Genomic DNA, 19,205 nt, shown 5'->3' with positions numbered 1-19,205 from the left:
ATGAGCTGCAAAGGCCAAGAGTTTACTGCAGTATTTGTCTTTGCTGTTTTTAAATGTAGGCACACTGTTGGAAAGTGTCAAAGTGTCAGGACAACAATACATGTATATAAAGCAAATACCATTTCACTTTTTCTACTTTTAAATGTTATTTGCTGTTTCTTTGTATTGTCAGTAACATCTATAAATTTAGAAACACATTTTCCTGATCAATTATGTATTCATTATCATCTTTTTAACAGTGCACATAAGCAGAAGTCCTTTACATTTCAGAAATAATTAAAGCAGAAGCAAGAAAAATTCTTAATTAAACATGAAATGCTGTTGTAGAAAACATTGAAATTGTTTTTTTTTTCTTGAAACAATTTAAAAATCTTTATTTATAAACAACCAAGTGGACCCTTTTCACAAGACAGTTATGACATTTAATAGATATCATAATGTTAAATCCTTAAAAGCTTTTATTATTCTGAATATAAAAAAAACGTATTTATGAATAAGCGCACATTTATATGCATTTATGCACACAACAAAATCCTCTGAGTAAAATTTACTCTGTAAAAGTTCAGAGAGTATTTGGTGCCTCTTTAAATAAGTGTAACAGGTTGGTAATAAGTAAAGCTGCTGTTTGTGGAGTTGCTTATTGATCGTGTTGATCCTCTGCTGAGATTTCGAGAGATTCCATGTATTATATTTCTGATTTTTTTTCTAAGGCTGTGACTGAATTCTGTTGTAGTTTTGTGTTTCTTTTCTGTGTTTCTGCTTAACAACAGCAGATGTTCATCATCAGTCCTCAATCATCACCTAATTAAAATTAACTCAATTTTCAAACTGAGTATATTTTACTCAGAGGATTTTGCTGTGTATATATTATATCATCTTTGCGTCAAATTACAAAAACCGAATTACCGCTTATGCAAGGTGTTAGCAATGCAGCGTCTATGGGGCTGAGAGTAAATTTTATGTTATTCTCTCTTGTGGCTGCCGTCATCAGTCTCACACTTTTTTTTCCTTTTTTTTTGAAAATCTTCATAACAGCATTGTGACATTTTTCTTTTATTATTTCAGCAAATAGGATTGTAAAAAAAAATGTTGTTGTACTCTCCCATTCATTGCACTCTAAGTTTACCCACTGTGACCAATAATAATAACAACTATAATTGTACATTTCCTAAAGAAAATGTGAATTGGGTTTGCGTGGCAAATTGATGGGGTAAAATGCATCACCGTTCTGGCCCAATTAAGCAACAACATAATAATAACAATAATAATACCTTTTTTTATGTTTTGAAAAAGTTAACATTTTTCTTGGGCTACTGAATTGTGAATTCATATCTAGCAATTCCAACCAAAAAGTAGCAATTTCTGGGACCAATGTATAATTGCAAGGGGAAAAAAAAGTATTGGGGGATACAAACACAGAATTGCAAGATATGAATTTATCAATACATTTCAAATAATGTATTGTGCATGCCAGGCCAGCATTTGGCAAAGGCACTAGGCGACTGTGCAAATGCACATTATTTTACAGCGCAGTGAATATAAGCATTCAAAATGGCATCAGTTATTTGTGCATGTTTCTAGACTGTAGTACAAATTCATGACTAGTTAATATCATTTTCAAATGTAGATTTTTCAGACGTCTTTAAATGCTGCTGATGTGTAAAAAGCAGCCAAAAACGCATACAAACAATAATAAAACTGTATTAAAATTGTATTTTTTAACCCCTTAGACATTTATTCATTATTTTGCTTCAGCTTAGTCCATGATTTATCAGGGGTTGCCACAGTGCAATGAACCGCCTCTCATTAGACCAGAGATGTCCAAAGTAGGGCCTGCAGACCAAAGTTGGCCTATTGTAACTTTTGATTTGGCTCACCATGCCATCTGAGAAGAGACTGAAAATAATGGAGAGGGATGGAGCGAATTCCTTTAAAAGAGATAATCATTTAAGTTCAGCATGAAATGTAAAAAAAAAAAAGATGTATTAGTTCATATTATTTCTAATTTTTAAATATTATTAAATAAATTAAGAAATTACCCATGGCAAATTCATTTACCTTCGGCCCACTAGCCTCAATCAAATTGGGTTTTTGCCCCACGATAAAATAAAATTTGGGCTACTCCCGTCTTAGACCCCTATTTTTAACATTGTCTTTTTCCTCAACAAATTCTGAATTTATATCTTATAATTTGGACTTTTTTGTAATACTTCTAAGCAGGTATTTGCTATATGAATGCTAGAAATGTGAAATTAATCTTGATTTACCACACTGTCATTAACGCGTGATCTATAACCATCAGTTGCGTAACTTGCATCTGTTCTTCTCAAATCCTTATGTGGCCTCATGGGACAGTAAAGTATCCATCATATCCACACTTCAAAACTTTACCACTCCAATGGGTACTTTTTCTTAATGTTTTCTTGAGTAGCTGTGAATTGAGACACACTAGTTTTTCACATGGTACTTTCTGCCAACGTTAAATAGCAAATACGCAATATTTTATGCAGCCAATAAGTCTCACACAAGAGGAACGAATGAGGATGTAACTCCTGAGGACTTCACACAGACAAAACAAATAATGTTATTATCAGAGCTTATTACTTTAAACTAATGAGTTTAGGGGATTATTCCCCCATTCTTCATATAACATTCAAACATTAAACAAAAGAACAAACAATACGTGGTCAGGCAGTGTGAAGCTATCTGTGCACCTAATGCTATATATGTTGTTTGTTTAATAGAATCATGTAAATTCTTTTATCAGGCTTTTTAACAAGGACACTCGTCCACACATTGTTGTTTTAATCTGGCCCTCACAATAATGAAACGGTGAGGATGAGTAATTGCACAAGCTTTTGGAAAAACAAACCAAAAACATTACAATTTCTTTCACCTAGGTAGTCTTTCTTTGTACTCATCAAGGTCAAAACTGATTTATCACAAAGAAAAACCTAAATTACATCACCTTTATGCTTGCAGATGCAGAACGATAAGATTAGTCTATTGGTACTTTTTATTTTAAGTTCAGAAGCTGCGAGTGAACTGGTTTACTAATACAGTGTATTCATTACTCGGTAAACACACTCTATATGACTCTTCCAGCATCATTCAGCGGCCGGAAGGCATGTGGGTTAGCAAGGCTAATCGTAATGTAGATTTCTATTGACTTTGTTATTGACGTTAGAGCTGTGTGAATGCAAATGTGCGGCGTGTGGATTGTTTGTGGTGTTGCGCTCACTGTCACAGCACTCCATTTGAAAAGGTCTCAGTGTTGTGGCTCAACAAGTGAGCTCTAATAAATTGAATTTGCATTACGAATGCACAAAAACATTTCTGCTTTTTGTGACTGTTTTGTTTGTAATTTATAGAGAGTGGATTAAAATGGCTTCATTGCATTATGAAGAGGAAAGTGAATCACTTCTGCCATCTAGAGAATGAAGTTGGTAAGGCAGCAATTAATTCACATTTTGTAGTGCTATGACCTGTTTATAAATCAGTGTACAAGTAGTCAAAGACAAAATTAATAGCGACTTCTGAAATTCTTATTCTATTATTTTCCTATCAGCCTTCAAATAGTCTGTAGATCTGTCCCATTCATGAGCTCAATTGTGTTATTTTGATAGCTATGCCATCAAAAATGGTAAAAAATAAATAAATAAGTAAATAATCCATCAAAAAAAGCTTAAGACCAAGCGGAATCCTTGTGTGACTTATTCCGTTTTGGCCAATGTAAACAATTCAACAGTCCAACATCCAGTTGTGCAAAAAAACATCTGACATAAGAGAAGTCATCTTTCAGTTTATTTCGATGGTCCAGTTGAATATTAGTAGACTGTCGGCCTAATATCTGTTGATACTGCTTCTTCAAGACATTTAACAGACTATAAGAAACTTTGCAAGTGCATGTCAATTTACACTTAACCTAACCCCACCCCTAACAGTCTATTTATAATCTAATGCGAATTAGTTGACATGTAAAAACGGACCATCAAAATAAAGTGTGACCCATCTTTTACTACTGTGGTGTTTTTAAAGAGGAAACATGGCATTGATAGGTAAATTTTATTCTAAAACATCAAAATGATGCCTATCCATCAAGCTAATTCGGCTCAAAATAGTGCTAAAATTGGAATTTAAATTCAGTATTTAAATTGCATAATTAAACAGAAATTGAGGAAAGAAACTGCAAAAATTATTGCAAAACAGCAAAAAGTTCCAGGCTGGTTACGGGCCTGTTTTACATACCACTGATCTGCATAGTAGATCTGCATTAATAATAGTAGTTGTAGTAGTAGAGGTATTCATGAAGAATACTATTATAATACTACTAAATAGAAAGAAAACGAATATATAATTTTTATAAGAAATATATAATTTTTATTATTACTTTTATTATTTATTATTAGCATTAGTAGTTGCACAAAATAATAGTAATTTATTGAGATATAAAATACGAGTCCATGTGGAGTCTGCCCGAATTGTAAATTTAACTGTATTTAAATTTAAATGTACTTTACAGTCTTCTTTACTTCCATTGTTTCAGTTGTGCAAATCGACCAGAACCAACCCTGTGATGTCAGACACAGCGACATTCCAAGTGGCGCCCTAGGTCTAAAATCTACAGTAAAACACACCGTTTTCTTGTAAATGGTTACATTAATCGAGTTTGTTTAAAGTATTTTCATTAAAGTGGAATCCATTGTACAAAATAAGGTAAACTAGACTGGGTGCTTCATTTCCCCTTTAAATAAGAATAAAAAAAAATCACAAGATCCAGGCATTGTTACATTGAATAAAAAATAATTACTAGCTTGCCCGACGAGTAACAATGCTTATTATAGCTGTAGGAGCAGATTTTTACTTGCATTTGCACATGCCGAGTGATCATATTAGGCCCTCATGACCACATTTGACAGGGTTGTTAAAATGTGAATTGTTTCATATGTGATTTGGGGAGTTTTAGAGTATTTTGAAATGAAAGTTGATATTGTGAAAATGACCAACCATAAAGTATCTTTTTTTTTTTTTTTTTTTTGCATGGTTCTGTTATTAATAATAACTTTTAATACTGTCACAAAACCTCAACACAACTAAGCAAATCAGTGCAAAAATTACAGCTTTAATTAGACAAGATTCAGCCTTAAACAATCCTAAAAATGACTGACAGTAAACTGCAGAAACTGTACTAATAGTTAAAATAATGAGACCAACAAAATGCGTTAAAATTAAATCCCATGTTTTTTTAGCTTAAAAACGCATTAAATAGTCAAATATGTTCATACTAGCTAATAAACATCTTATAAGTAAGGAATAAAATCAACATATACACAGCATTTGCTTAGCCAAGTTGTAGTTAACCCTTTATATTTTGTTCTGTTAAATTTAAAGTACAAAAGGAGTGAAGTGAAGGTAGGTGATAACAGATTTAGCTTTTTTGTGTAAACTATCCCTTTAAATTGCACACCTGCATCAATACAGATCAAGCATCAAGAAAACTGGCCCTGTAAAAATGTACCATTTTAAGCTCTTCAGAGATAAAGTTCTGTGGAACAAAAAAAAGGTAAAATCTTTATGAAGACAAGAGAAGAAACTGTTCTCCACACATTCCCTCAGCGGTTTATGTTACTAATAATACTGCATCAGAACTATTGATCGATCTGTGTGCGCTCTTAAAAATCACCTGCTGTCGTTTTACCCTTCAAATTATTTACCTTGACATTTCCAGCTGAGTGAAGAGCGTTAACCTGCGCTGCTCTTGATATCATTCTGTTTGCAGTAGAAGAATGCATTTTTTGTAGTGTCTGTTTCTAGCGCTGGAGTCGATGAAGGTCTTTCCACAGCTCTGGCAGATGTGAGGTCTTTCTCCTGTGTGGATCCTGACGTGTGTGTTCAGGTGGCTTGACTGTCTGAAGTTTTTACCGCAGAAGTGGCAGTGGTAGGGTTTCTCTCCGGAGTGAATCCTCAAGTGAATTTTCAGCAGTCCCGGTGAGCTGAATGTCCTGCGACACACAATACATAGATACCTGTGCTCTCCTGCACCCTGCGCATTTACAGACAGTTCCTCTTCATGGTGAACATTCTCCAAACAAATATCAGCCAGGCTCGTCTTGGACTCTAAAGCAGAGGTAAAATTACACTTTGATGTTTATTATGTGTCTGGACAAGAAGCAAATTACCATATTTGACCTTTTTTCAATACAAGGCATTCAAAATCCGTCTTTTTTTTTTACATAATTAAATTTTTAGGTAATTTTTAATTTTAGGTGACATTATATTATATATAATGTTATATATTATAACCTTATACATATATACTGTAAAACAATTATGGGTTCCACACAATCAATTTGTGTTTGGATTACATGAAGGAGGTTAACTTATCAGTTTTAAAAAATGTAAGTGGATTGAACAAAACAATTAAGTCCACAAAAAACCCTCAAGAATTGTTGTTTCAGCTCATTTTAAATAAAAAGTTTGAACAAAAAAAGAGCACATGTAATTTTTTGTGTGTACACTGACAAAATCTTGTTCCCTTTCTAAGTTTTATGAACAACAAATAATAACATGACTTCTAGTTCATTATTTGGTATAAGAAGTGGTTTAGATGAAAGGCAAATGCCTCTAGATTACACTTCAATATTAAAAAAAATATATGATCATGTCTTGATTTTTTTTTAATTATTTAATTACGACTGTAAGGTCCAACTTTGCTTAGACAAAAGTCTCATCACTTAACATAAACAATGTACAGTATAGAATATAAAGTCATGGTACAGTGAAAAGTGAAAAAATTAATTAATATTGTGTATGACTCCCATGAGCTTGGATGACGGCATCCATACATCTCTTCAATGAGTAAAATAACTTATTAATAAAGTCATCTGGAATGGCAACGAAAGCGTTCTTGCAGGACTCCCAGAGTTCAACAAGATTTTTTGGAATGCCTCCTCCATCTTACCCCAGACATGCTCAATAATGTTCATGTCTGGTGATTAGGCTGGCCAATCCTGGAGCACCTTGACCTTCTTTGCTTTCAGAACTAAGTATGAAAAGGAGTGCTATGGAAGAATTTGCCCATTAAGCAGCACAAATGTCTTGATACCTCAGGCTGTTGACGTTGCCAGCCACTCTGTAGATCATGTAACCCCAAACCAAGATTTTTCCTTCACTGAACTTCACTGATTTCTGTGAGAAATCCTTGCAGATTTCAATAGGTCTTCTGCATTTGTGATGATTGTGATGCAGTTCAACAGATGATTTATAGAAAAAAAAAAATTTAGACACTTTTCCAAATGATTAGCTAGATGTCAAGTTATTATGTGTTGCATAATAACTTGTGTGTTGTTAAAAGTTATTCTACACAACATGATATTTCAGCAATTCAGGTTTAGCTGTTTTACAATACATTAGTCTGTTCCAAAGTCAAAACTAAATAATTCTAACCGAATTAAATCTGATTGTGGTACAAAAATTAGTACACCCATTGTAATGTTTTATGTAAACCAATAATACTATTTCTATATGTAAAAAATTGCGATTAACAGAAAAATCATGGTGGCCAAACAAAATATTATTAGATTTAGTTGAATTTTTTGTAGGTTGTAATCATGTTTGCAACATTCCACTTTAATTTAAATCTATTTATATTTTTAGCTTTAACATGTTAGGTGAATGCACTCGTACGTTACTAAATATAATTATTCTTAAAACCACTTTGTAAAGCAATATTTATTTTCCAAATTCACTGTAAATGGATAAAAATCCTACTCATTTATACTGCACACTGTTCATTTGTACTTACGTGATTCTTGTTGTTGTCTTTCTTTTTCAATTGGCACTTCTTCAGTTTGTCGAATTTTCTTAACTTTGTGCGTTTCATCATTTTCACACAATTTCTTCTTGTTTCGCTCTCTCTGTGATTGCAGTTTACTTGTGGGAAAAAGAAATTCAAGTTACGTTACTGAGGAATATTTAGAAAATTTTAGAAAATTACATGTTTATTTTGGTTGGGTGATTGTCACATACATATGTTCAAATAATGTAAACATTTAAACTAGAAACTTTTTTACTTATAATTACTAGTCTACTTCATCTCATTACAGAAGATTAAAAAGATTACATTATGGTAATGTTGGTCAAAAAAAAAAAGACAAAAGCACACACATTGCATTAAAGCCATTTTGTTTACTTCTTTATTTCAAAATAGCATAAAAATCCTAAATATTTGGTCCGGTCGTAAAATTACTTTTCAAGGACATAATTACATTGGAGACTTAGAATGAATATGTGATATTTTCGTGAAACACTACTTTTAATTAATTATTTTACATTTATGCATTTGGCAGATGTTTTTAACCACATTAAATACATAGAAAACTTCATCAAGTGCATTTCCTGGAATTTACACCAATGAGCATGACACTGCATGTACCATTTAAGCAACAGGAATACAAGAATACTCTGTCCATATTTCTCAGTGAACACTAAAAAACAGTGTAGTGTTGAGTAGAGGAGGTGGCCGGCACTGGCTCTGGGATGCCTTGATTATTGTCTTCCTTAATGTTGTCTAAAACAGTCTGAAATGCTTTCTTTCTCCTGTACACAGCAGCATTCTCCCTCCACTTTTTCTGTTGCCTTCTCAATTCTAATGGGTTCAAATCTTTAGCGAATTTCACTTTCCCCTGAGATTTTCGTCTTTGATATCTACAAAAATGAGAAATACCAGTAAGTCAAGTGTCAAGCTGATCCCGAGATGCTCAGCTAAATCTGATTTTTATGGCAGGATTTTGTCTGTATGAACAGTGCAATGTAGCAATCACCTATAATGCAATGGTTCTGAAAATGTAAAGGAAAGTGGCATGCTAAGAAAAAAATTCTCTTTCAGAAAAAAAGCAAGAGATTTAATCAATAATAATAAAAAAGTTAATCTACCCTTGATTGACAAAATGTGAAGTTGTTATATAACAAAAACATATGCATTAAACTTAATTAAATTTAAAATAAAATGCTTTAATATAAACCTAATATAACATTTGTTTAAAAGAGACAGAAAATGTACAGAATTATTTCACGACTAATTAAGTACACAACCATTTTAAGGTTTGGGGTTTATAGCAAGATGTTTTTTAATCATTTAAAATTTTCTATTAATTTGAATGTGATTCCTTATTTGTGTGTTGCTTGATCTGTTTGTTGAATTCAATTTTTTTTTTTTTATGTTTTTCTTGATGATGCAGCTGAGTTTTCCAGTGTCATTTTAAACCATATGAAAGTTTAGCCAACAGAATTTAGATAACAGGTATGGGTATAGTAAAAACGATAAGAACAAACTAATTTATGTAATTTAGTATGCTTGGATCGCATTAATCTCTCAGATTGAAATTGCTTGTATTTATTACCATGTGTTATACCAGGGATCAGCAACCTTTTAGGCATCAAAAGCCATTTTTTATTGTTCTTGGTTAGTCAATGTGCACCATTTGTGTATATTTGGCTTAGTGTCAGCAATGGTGTAATTAAACATAACAAATTACATTTTAAAAAAAAGTATGACTTTATTGGAAAATTCAACATTTTTATCAAATTTAGAATTTGCCTGACACTTGTAAACATCCGACAATACGGTAATCAAACAGATGTATTGTATATTTGTGAAATGTCACTCATGAGCAGTTCGCTCTTGAATTGAGAATGCACAGCGTCCAATGAAGTTTACAAGTCAATGAAATATATGTACTGGAACAGGAGTCTTGGGCCAGGAAACAAACTGCCAACTTGTTGCTTCTCCAGAAATGTTTATTCATACTCATGTATTCCCTGAAAACGCATATCTGCAAATCCTGAAATTACACAATAGATAATGCTTTACTATGTGCTATGATTTTAAAAATAGAGACACTCACTATAAATGCAAGTTGCCATTCTAGTGTTTTCTTAAGACAAAACTGCAAATTTAAAAGTGATCCCTAAACACCATGTAAAATGTCAAGATGCCAATGTTCTCAAAGGAAGACCCCAATATTTAGAGACAAGACTATTAAATAAAATATATGCTCAAACCTAAAAAAAAAAAAAAAAAAAAAAAAAAAAAAAAAAAAAAAAACAAGAACGGATTATTTTACCCACCTGCACTTCAATAGCCCTTAAATTACTTGCTTTATGTCCCTTGTTTTCATAAAACAAATTATTCATCAAGACATCAGTTGGGATTTCTGAAAAGCATTTCATTTTAGATCAGTTGTGGTCTTGAGAGAAAAGGGCTTGGTTTCAAAAAAGTTTGACTTTAAAATTGCATTGCAAACTTGCATTCAAAATAGGTGAAAATTGCATTTACATACTTGGTTTCAGTTTCAATGAGGAATTTAATCTGATGTAGTAAAATACACACAAATCTCAATCATTAAATAATAAAGCTCTTACCTGGATCAGTAAATTTCATCCAGAGATTTGTTCACTATAAAAGTAGTACATCTTCATCATGAATTATCCTGAAGAGCGCCCTCAATCACAAGGTGGTATGACTCAAGTATTCTAGCACATGTTCAAGATACGTTGTTGCCAGGTAAAACACTGGTGTCTATCATCCACCATTGGAAAACTTGTCTTATAAAGCATTGTATAGAATTTCACCTCATTAACCACATAAAATGTATGCAGTTGTCCATCAAACATATCTTTTATTACATTTAGACTGCAAAAATAACATCTCAACTTTGTTAATGGTGATTCTACTTGACAGGAAAACATGCTGAACTGATGATATTTTGACCCTGAAGACACCATTACCACACTCCTTGCTGTGGTGAAATTCAAAGTAACATCTTAACAGACAAACCCCATGAAGGCTTAAAGTTGCTAATGTCATTAAATGGCACCTTTGATTTTGTACCAGCCATCTGTGAATTCAACATGCTCTAACTTCAGACCTATCATTTATTTTAGGAGCTTCATAAACAGAACAAAAAGTTTCAAAGTGGTGAACAGCACTGGCATCTTAAACAAGGACAAATACCAAAGCTTATAAAGATATTTGCAAAAATATACATACATTTTGGGAAAATCATACTGAATTTTTTATATAATGGACAACTGGCTGCACTGCCTGTGGGCTATAAAAAGATGATTAGCAAAGTTTATTTGATCAGATAACTAGTCCACTATCATCTTTAATGTGCCACCCATTTTAACCTTTTAGTCTTTAGTTTACTATTGATGGTGACAGCTTTTACAAGAAAGCTTTATATTTGTCAAACAAATCTACTACCACTTTGAACCTTTTCTTCAATATTGATATACAGTAAAATCTGGCTCTGAAATAACACCATTTCGTATTCTTTTCCTACTGTTGCCATAGAACACATTTTAAACATTTCTCAACATGCTTGAGATTTATACAGTTCTCATCAATAGTAGCAGTGATAATTCAGTTCAGGCTCTCAGTAAAATTTCAGTAAAAAATTCATAGAGACACGGATATACATTTGTCCACCATTGAAGAAAAATACATTTAGGTTGAAGCCATGAGATAAAAAGGAAATGAAAAAAATATTTTTTTTTTTTGTTTTTTTGCCAAACTATTAAGTCTTCTATGTAGAGATCTCCATGAAGAATGTTTGATTCTTTACAGTCCTCATGTAAAGAAGTTCCTGTGGTACCTTAGTGTTTTGATTATAAGGTTTTGATTAGGGTTACTGTTTACAACATCAAAGCAAGTAATATCCATGTTTTTATGAAACTCTTTAATAATTGTGGACACCGATCCAGCTGTACAAAATGAATTGTCGTCTCTTCTGTTCTTCAATCCTTTCTCTCTTTTTATTTTCTTTCTCCTATCAAAATCTCCATTCTTCATCTTCTCTTTTATTTGGGAAGAATGTTCTTTTATAAAGTGGCAGAGGCCCTTGGTCAGCTTTAAACTGTTGTAACTTCCTTTGCAACCTGCATCTTCTCTGTCGCTCACGATTTTTTTCCTTCGCAATTTCTACAGCAGCAGCAGTCATCTTTCTTCTATACTCTCTTGCTCTCGCAGCTTCCGAAGCTTTGAACTCAGCAAATTTTACAGGGTCTTCTTTCAAACGGTCCCTCCAGGTCTGACTGCGTCTTGCACTGCTGGCTTTCCGCTTGTCAGATTTTGACACTCCATCCTGACAGACAGATGATTGACTTTTCCTACTTTTACGCTCAGAGTTACAGAGCCGGATTCTCAAAGACATTCTGAAATGAAAAATGTTACACCGTTTAGTTGACTTATTCAAACATTTACGGTGGAGGGAGGTTTTTTTTTTTAGGAGAATTTTTTTTTCTTTTTTTTTCTTCTGAGACCGATGACGTAGTCAAAATATCCAGTAGCTTAGGTTTTGCCAAAAAAAATTAAATAAAATGAGTGTACTCACTGGACTAATGCTTCTTGTAAATGGTAATATGCACATATTGTGCAGAGTGCTTTTTGACAGACACAGATGCTGTGACATTTAAATGAAGTGAAAATGGACTGTTCGATTAAATATTTATTTCTTAGCCAGCAAGATTTCTGTAAAGGTGATTAATGACAAAGTGTTTTGTTGATGTTTGCATATAATTATACTTTTTTTTTTTTACACCTGGAGCTATGTGCATCTTTTGACTAGAACAGAAATCCACACTTTGAAAATATAATGTGAATATGTGAAACAATTTTCTCAAAATATATTTTATTATTAAAAACAAATGTCCAACTTATCCCTCCCTCCAATTCTGGCATATAGCCCCATAGGTTGCAGACCCCTGTGATACAGAATAGAGCACACACCTGGAAGCTCAACCACCAATATCTTGTAATTTCTTGTTCTTTTACTATGCATTTTTTTTTTTCATTTGATTGGGTGAACCAGTCACCAGTCTGAGTGCACAAGTGCCACCCTTGCTTTTGTGTAGACTTGCACTGATTTGAACTTTACTGTTTATGAAAAGGGAACTCACAAGCAAGTGGCATACAGTCAGTTAGCACATACCCAACAGCACTCTTTTTTTTTTTTTTTTTTTTTTTAAGAACTTACCAACCTTAATTTAACTGGCTTTTTTTTAAGTTTAAAAGAGACATTGGTTTGGTTGGTTTTAAAGCTTGTAAGCTTTAAAAGCTTTTAAAGTCTTAAAAATTTAAATAAAATAAAAAAACTCCTTTTTTAAAAAAACCTGTGGCATTTTTTGACACAAACCAATTAATTTCTGACCTTGTTACGGGACTACGTTCGATTAAGAGCTATTAAATGTAATTTTTACATTTGTAATTTTGCATATTTACACTTATTACTACAGTACATGTAACAAGGGAATAAAAATGTAAAAATAAACTGTTACCAGAAGCATACACCTTACTGTCCCCAAACTTTTAAATGGCAATGTATTTAATAAATAAATAAAACAACAAAAAATGCTCACCATTCACTTATTTCTTTCTTCTGGTGAGCATAAAACCGAGATAATTTGAAAAATATTGTACAACGAAAGAACAAAATAGGTTTAAAGCCACATATGGGAATATAAATGATGGCGAAATTTTCATTTTTGTGTAAACTATTCCTTTTAGTACACTGTACATTACTAAATACAGTGCATACACGTTCAATGGTAATCAAGCACCTATCCACCTAACCTTTCCTCATGCAATCTGCATAATACCTCTCTCTCTCCTTTTTCCTGTATGCCTCATGTAGATCAGGATTTCCGTATACTTTCTGCTTGTGCTTTTGGGACCTAGCTTTTGATGCAGCCTTCTTTCGCTCTTCATCTGCCAATCTAAACAACAAGAAAAATTTGACCTTAAAAAAGGAACTGTCACTGGCATTTGCCTTTTCAGTCCCACCAGCCAAGTCAAAACAACTCTGTTTTAATAGGAGATTAGATACCTGCAGAATATTTTGTTTAAAATGTCAAGCTTTTCTGTTAGAGGCCTGTCACACACGCGGCTTAGGAAAGGAAGACCGGCTAAATGACTTCCTCAGACAGACCGGTGAATGAGTGAGATTTAGTTTTTCCATCCAGGTTTTGCTGTATATGTTTTGTAGGAAAAGGTCAAAAAAAAAAAAGCTTGTTTATACTGTAAGATCATACTGGACAACAATCTGTGTTGCAGTGGAAAGAGCTGCCTGGCAGATCCAACTATGACTTTCTTCGTTGGTAAAATCCTAAGCTATGAATGTCCAACTAAACCATGAAATCAGGCACAACGAATATTATGGGAAATAAAGCAGAGCCATTAACATTGCACGAATTGTAGTTACTGGGGATATAAATGTTCACCTGCAAAGACAATGCTATTTGCACCTGAAACTACCTGAAAATCTGCTATTCAACTGGCTAGTGGGTTGATTAGGCCCAACATTTTTAGAAGTATGACTGTAAGATGGAGTGTGTAGCCGGGTGCATATTTAATAATAATAATAATAATAGTAATATTTATAGTTAATATTAATTAATGATAATATAATTTACTACTTTAAATGTACACTACCATTGTAACCCATTTCAAGATTAATAATATTTATAAAAAAATAATTAAAACAATTTTTATTCAGGATGTATTAAATGCTGGATTTTTTTCTATAACAAGAATCAAAACTGTTGTCAGCATTAACATTAAGAAAAGGCATAATTTATAGGATTGTGTGACATTGAAGTACTGACAGCACAGCAGAAAATTGTAGCTTTTCAAAAAAAAAAAAAAAAAAAGAATAAATAACATTTTAAGTATAGTAATACTTAAAAAATGTCAAATAATAAGATATTTTTTCAAAATGCATAAAAATATCCTACCATGCCAAATGTTTGAGTATTAATGAACCATAATAACATTTTGGTAAAAGTAGTAATATCACTTAAGATTTAATACATTTTTAATCGAAACCCTAACATTTATATAACAGGTTAAAGCAATGTAAGTATTAAGAAATGTGTGCAACAGTAAATAAATTCACCAATTGAAATTAGTAGCTACTAACATTAATCAGTAGTACAGCAACAGTAAACATGATCTGGTCCACCTGAATTGTATGTGAGAATCACCCAGCATGAGCACAAATGAAAGCATCAAAAGCTATTTAAGAAGGAATACAAACTTAGCTTAGACCTCACAGTGACTTTTTGCCATTTTAAATTATGCATTTTAATTTGCACTCACATGCACGCACGCTCACATGCATGCACGCATGCACGCACGCAATTATCAAATCAGTAAAGATGAGTAGAGAAGAAACCAGGGCCTAAAGTTAATGCTTATTCAAGTTGCAAAATTATCTGTCTTAAATGTCTTAAAGAGTGTAAACATGCTTTAGTGTAAATTTATACACATTTATTGTACATGTATTTCTCATGTTAGCACAGAAGTGGTTATTTTGAATAACATAGAAACTGGTAACCTTTGACTTCCATAGACAGTGTTGCCAAGTCTGCAGGGCTTATTTTGATCTGCGTCTGTGGGTTGTTTTTTTTATTCTGCAGGTGGTTAAAATTTTGACATATTGCATATATTATATTTACCAAAATTGTGGAGTTGAAATACTTTATTGAAACTAATGATTAAAAACAAAAGATACTAGAATTATTAAGTCAAGGGCCATGAAAGACTATGAGTGTATGTGCGTGTATGTGTGTGGCCTTGCAGCCGTGGCCGTTTCATTGTCGTAGTAACAGTTGAAAGGACTCTCTGGGATTTTTAATAAATAGTAACTAAAACAGTATATTTAATTTAATATTTAGAAATACTAATAAATGTGATAGTAAAAATAAAATGCATTTAATTATTTCAGTGATGTAAAATACATTCAATCAATTAGAAAAACATCTCCACAACCAGCTGAAGGATTTGGTTCATCAGCAGTCAATCTAAAGGTAAGATGATTTTATTTATATATATAAAAAAACATTGTTAATTACCAATATACAGTAATTAAAAAGGAAAAACTGTATGATGCATTCAGTGATGTCAACTGTTTTTTTAATATTGGAATGGCATATTTTGTTTAGTGATAAGGCTTATTTTGGGCTTCTTTTGTTGTGAAAACCTGGCAACCCTCTCTGTTTTTGCTTTGTTTTCTCACTTTCTTCAGTGGCTGCCTATTTCCAGCATTCTTCTGCATTTAATTGAACAGTTTGGAAAGAGAACCAATAAAAAAATACATGTCATGATCTATTTAAAAAACACAGCTGGTAAATATTATTAAATTCAGTTTTTAGTCTTAGGCCCTGGATGACACACCACAGAATCAATTCACATACCTCTCTCTTATCTGGGCCAGGTCCATTCTATCTGGTGTCGAAATCTCTTGATTTCTGTGTGGCATCTGTAAAACAACAACATCCATCAGCACACGTTTACATAAACAGATATTACAATTCGACAAAAAAATCTAATAATTAACACACAGACTTACATTAAATGCTTTATTAATAATACACAGACAGACTTACATTAAATGTTTGCATCTTATGTCTGGGGGAGCCAATATGGCTAAGTTTGATTTTGTTGGTGTCACATGAATCATCACTGGTCCTTGAATCATTCAAGTCTTCTCTTGCAATTTGCTGATATGCTTGGCATGTTGTACCCATTTCAGTATTAATCTCTGGTTCATTCTTAATATGAGCTGCTTGGTTAATAAATGTGAAATTATGATTCTCGCCGTCATCCATTATTTGTGTTTCAGTGTCTTTGCTGTGCGTCTTATTATGGTAAATGTCCACACATGGTGAAAAAGAAGATCCCGATTCATTGCAAACAGGCATTTGAACTTCATTCTCTTCATGTTGTGTATAAACTTCTAGCTTCATATGCATCTCTGAATCCTTCAAGTCATGTTCAGAATCAGATCTCCATTCCTCTGAGAAAGCCTGGATGCATTTCGGTCCTGGAGTCTCCGAGAAGGAAGGCTGTGTTTCTGTAATGCATAAACATAACAAATAATATATTGTAATTCTTAAAGCTCCTAAAAATTAGGTAAAGTTTGTTTTATATCTGCACATTTGTTCATTTTCATATTTGGTTGCATGCAAGTGTGACTTAAACAAAACATTAGCACTATTTACTTGACTGAGAACAATGTTGTACTTTGATAGTCATTGGTTGCTAATTTGTTTTCCCTATATAAAATTTGCAAGTAATACTTTTCTTAATTTATACAATTAAGGAGAAATGCTGTATGTGTGAATATAAAATCAAGTTTAACTCAATAAGAACATGGTGTTTTATATATATATATATATATATATATATATATATATATATATATATATATATATATATATATATATATATACATATATATACCAACTAATACATACACAATAAAAAGCTAGGCGCAATATTACTTTGCATGACCCAAACACTTTAATAAGCTACTCTTAATACTAACGTTACCTAATATTTAATCGATGACGGCTGAATTTAGGATATTGGGTAACTTAAATCATTAAACATTCTATCAAAAATAAAGAGAAACAAAAACACAGCTATTTAATCAGATTTACTGGGAATCGACTAACCTGAGTCCATTTGAACTCCTGCCTGCAGCAGTCTCCTCTTGAGCAGCTCAATCTCCTGTCTGGAGCGACATATCTCCTCATTATACTCCGAAAATGCATCTTCGACCGCTTTAAATATCTCCTGCGCCGCTAAAGTTAATCTCTCTGTCAGATAAACGCTTAAAACCTGCAATTTAGACATCGCGCTTTGATGAAATGCGAGAAGTATCTAAACACCTCTTATTTCCGCGTCCATAACAGATATTTTTCTCGACTATTGTTTTGATGGGGTTTATCCTCTGCGGAAACTGTAAGGATTACTGCCACCTGCTGGTCTGGATGTGCGCAGTTGTTGCATTATTTGATATACTGATAGTAAACTAGCACTGATTAGCAGTCCTGCTTTTTAGATTGAGCATGTGACTAAATGTTGGAATCTTTCTTACTACTTTTTAAGTTTAGTACTACTCACCCTGTTGTTGTTGTTGTTGTTGTTGTTGTTCCAATCCTTAAAAATCAAAGTCCTGTGCACATTCCTAAAATGCTCTTAAAGAAACTTAGCAAAGAATGGTCTCATGTGACAAGTCATATCTTAAAAGCATTCTGGAGTAAATACCTATAAAGCACAAAAGGTTTTGTGACTAATACACATTATAAAAATCAGTAAGAAGTAGGACCTATATGTGTAGTTTTTTTACTGAGTTAGAAAATCCAGTTTTAGAAAATCTGTTGCGACAAAACATTAAAATCAAATAATCAAGTAGGGCCTACTGTAGCATACAAGAATTATTGTATATATCCATTAACCGTTTCTCTTAAATTGTTTGCTTTTTCTAGTCTATTTGGTGTAGACTTCAGGGCGAATACTTGATATTAAGAATTATGCAAATGTAAATCCCAAAGAAAAAAAAAAAACATCAGCAAATCAAAATCAAAAAGGCTGATTTACTAGATAAATATGTCTCATTGCCAGGTACCTGCTAGACTGGTTTGAAGGTTTAAAGAGAAAAAACAGACTTAGGCTACTGTAGGCCTTGGTTTAATTAATGATCCATCAAGTGGAAAATCAGAAAAATTAGCTTCATAATAGCTTAAGTAACAGTAGAACTAGGACTTAGATTTAATGAGAGGCCAAATTGGGGTTGAGCTTGTTAATCGTCAAGTACTTGAGTTTCTAAACATTCCTGTAGCTCTTAAGCAGCAATGCTAGTTCTCATTGTTTTTTTACCTATGTCAAAAAAAATAAATAAAAAAAATATATATATATATTTTTTTTTTTTTTGCTGCTGCTGCATTTCTTTTGCCTTCCTCGACATTCACACAGTGCTGTGTCTAATCCTGGGGCCTTCAGGTGAGGACACCTGAAACATTATCATTAAGTTCTTCAATTACCTTTTTTATTTATTATTATTATTTTAGATGCATCATGCAAAGGACATTTTATGGCTTCAGAGCCTTCCATTTCATCGTCATCTGCTTCTTCAACCTTCAAAGTCATCTGCTCCAAAAATCTTTACTCACCCATGCTTCATTGGAGACATTTAGTCTTGACTAAGTGACATGCTGTAGTCTTCCCTGTTTACTTCACACACTGTTTTCATTTTAGGGATGATGCAAACCGTGTAGAAGTGGATGGCTGTGGCTTCATGAGGGCAGGAGTGGGGCTTAGATAGATCACAGTTCTTTCTGGAGAATACATTTGGGAGCAT

General features: G+C 32.8%; 1 protein-coding gene across 5 annotated transcripts; it reads right to left on the bottom strand.

Moving 5' to 3' along the window:
* Positions 1-5,102: 5,102 nt before the first annotated feature.
* On the bottom strand, positions 5,103-17,774 carry si:ch211-86h15.1. Of its 5 annotated transcripts, none has more exons than XR_012386819.1 (6): positions 17,518-17,759; positions 16,447-16,913; positions 16,255-16,319; positions 13,660-13,776; positions 7,805-8,706; positions 5,103-6,117 (listed from the first exon to the last, which is right to left on the bottom strand). XR_012386819.1 is itself a non-coding variant. In XM_005172878.6 (6 exons), exons 1-6 carry the CDS (start codon positions 17,696-17,698, stop codon positions 5,765-5,767), a joined length of 1,311 nt encoding a protein of 436 aa, XP_005172935.2. In that variant the 5' UTR covers positions 17,699-17,759; the 3' UTR covers positions 5,103-5,764.
* Between the last annotated feature and the right edge of the window lie 1,431 nt (positions 17,775-19,205).

The sequence above is a fragment of the Danio rerio genome, chromosome 11 (genome assembly GCF_049306965.1).
Source record: "Danio rerio strain Tuebingen ecotype United States chromosome 11, GRCz12tu, whole genome shotgun sequence".
Taxonomy (NCBI): domain Eukaryota; kingdom Metazoa; phylum Chordata; class Actinopteri; order Cypriniformes; family Danionidae; genus Danio; species Danio rerio.
The sequence above is the reverse complement of the archived record's forward strand: the minus strand, read 5'-3'. Positions and strand labels throughout refer to the sequence as shown.

Bases quoted from the DNA above. Each gene is read 5' to 3' on its own strand.
- si:ch211-86h15.1 (XM_005172878.6), bottom strand. From the start codon at position 17,698: ATGTCTAAATTGCAGGTTTTAAGCGTTTATCTGACAGAGAGATTAACT. The intron at 16,914-17,517 runs GTTAGTCGATTC...TATGCATTACAG, and splicing joins AGGAGTTCAAATGGACTCAG to AAACACAGCCTTCCTTCTCG. The intron at 6,118-7,804 runs GTAAGTACAAAT...CCTCTGCTTTAG, and splicing joins AAGACAACAACAAGAATCAC to AGTCCAAGACGAGCCTGGCT.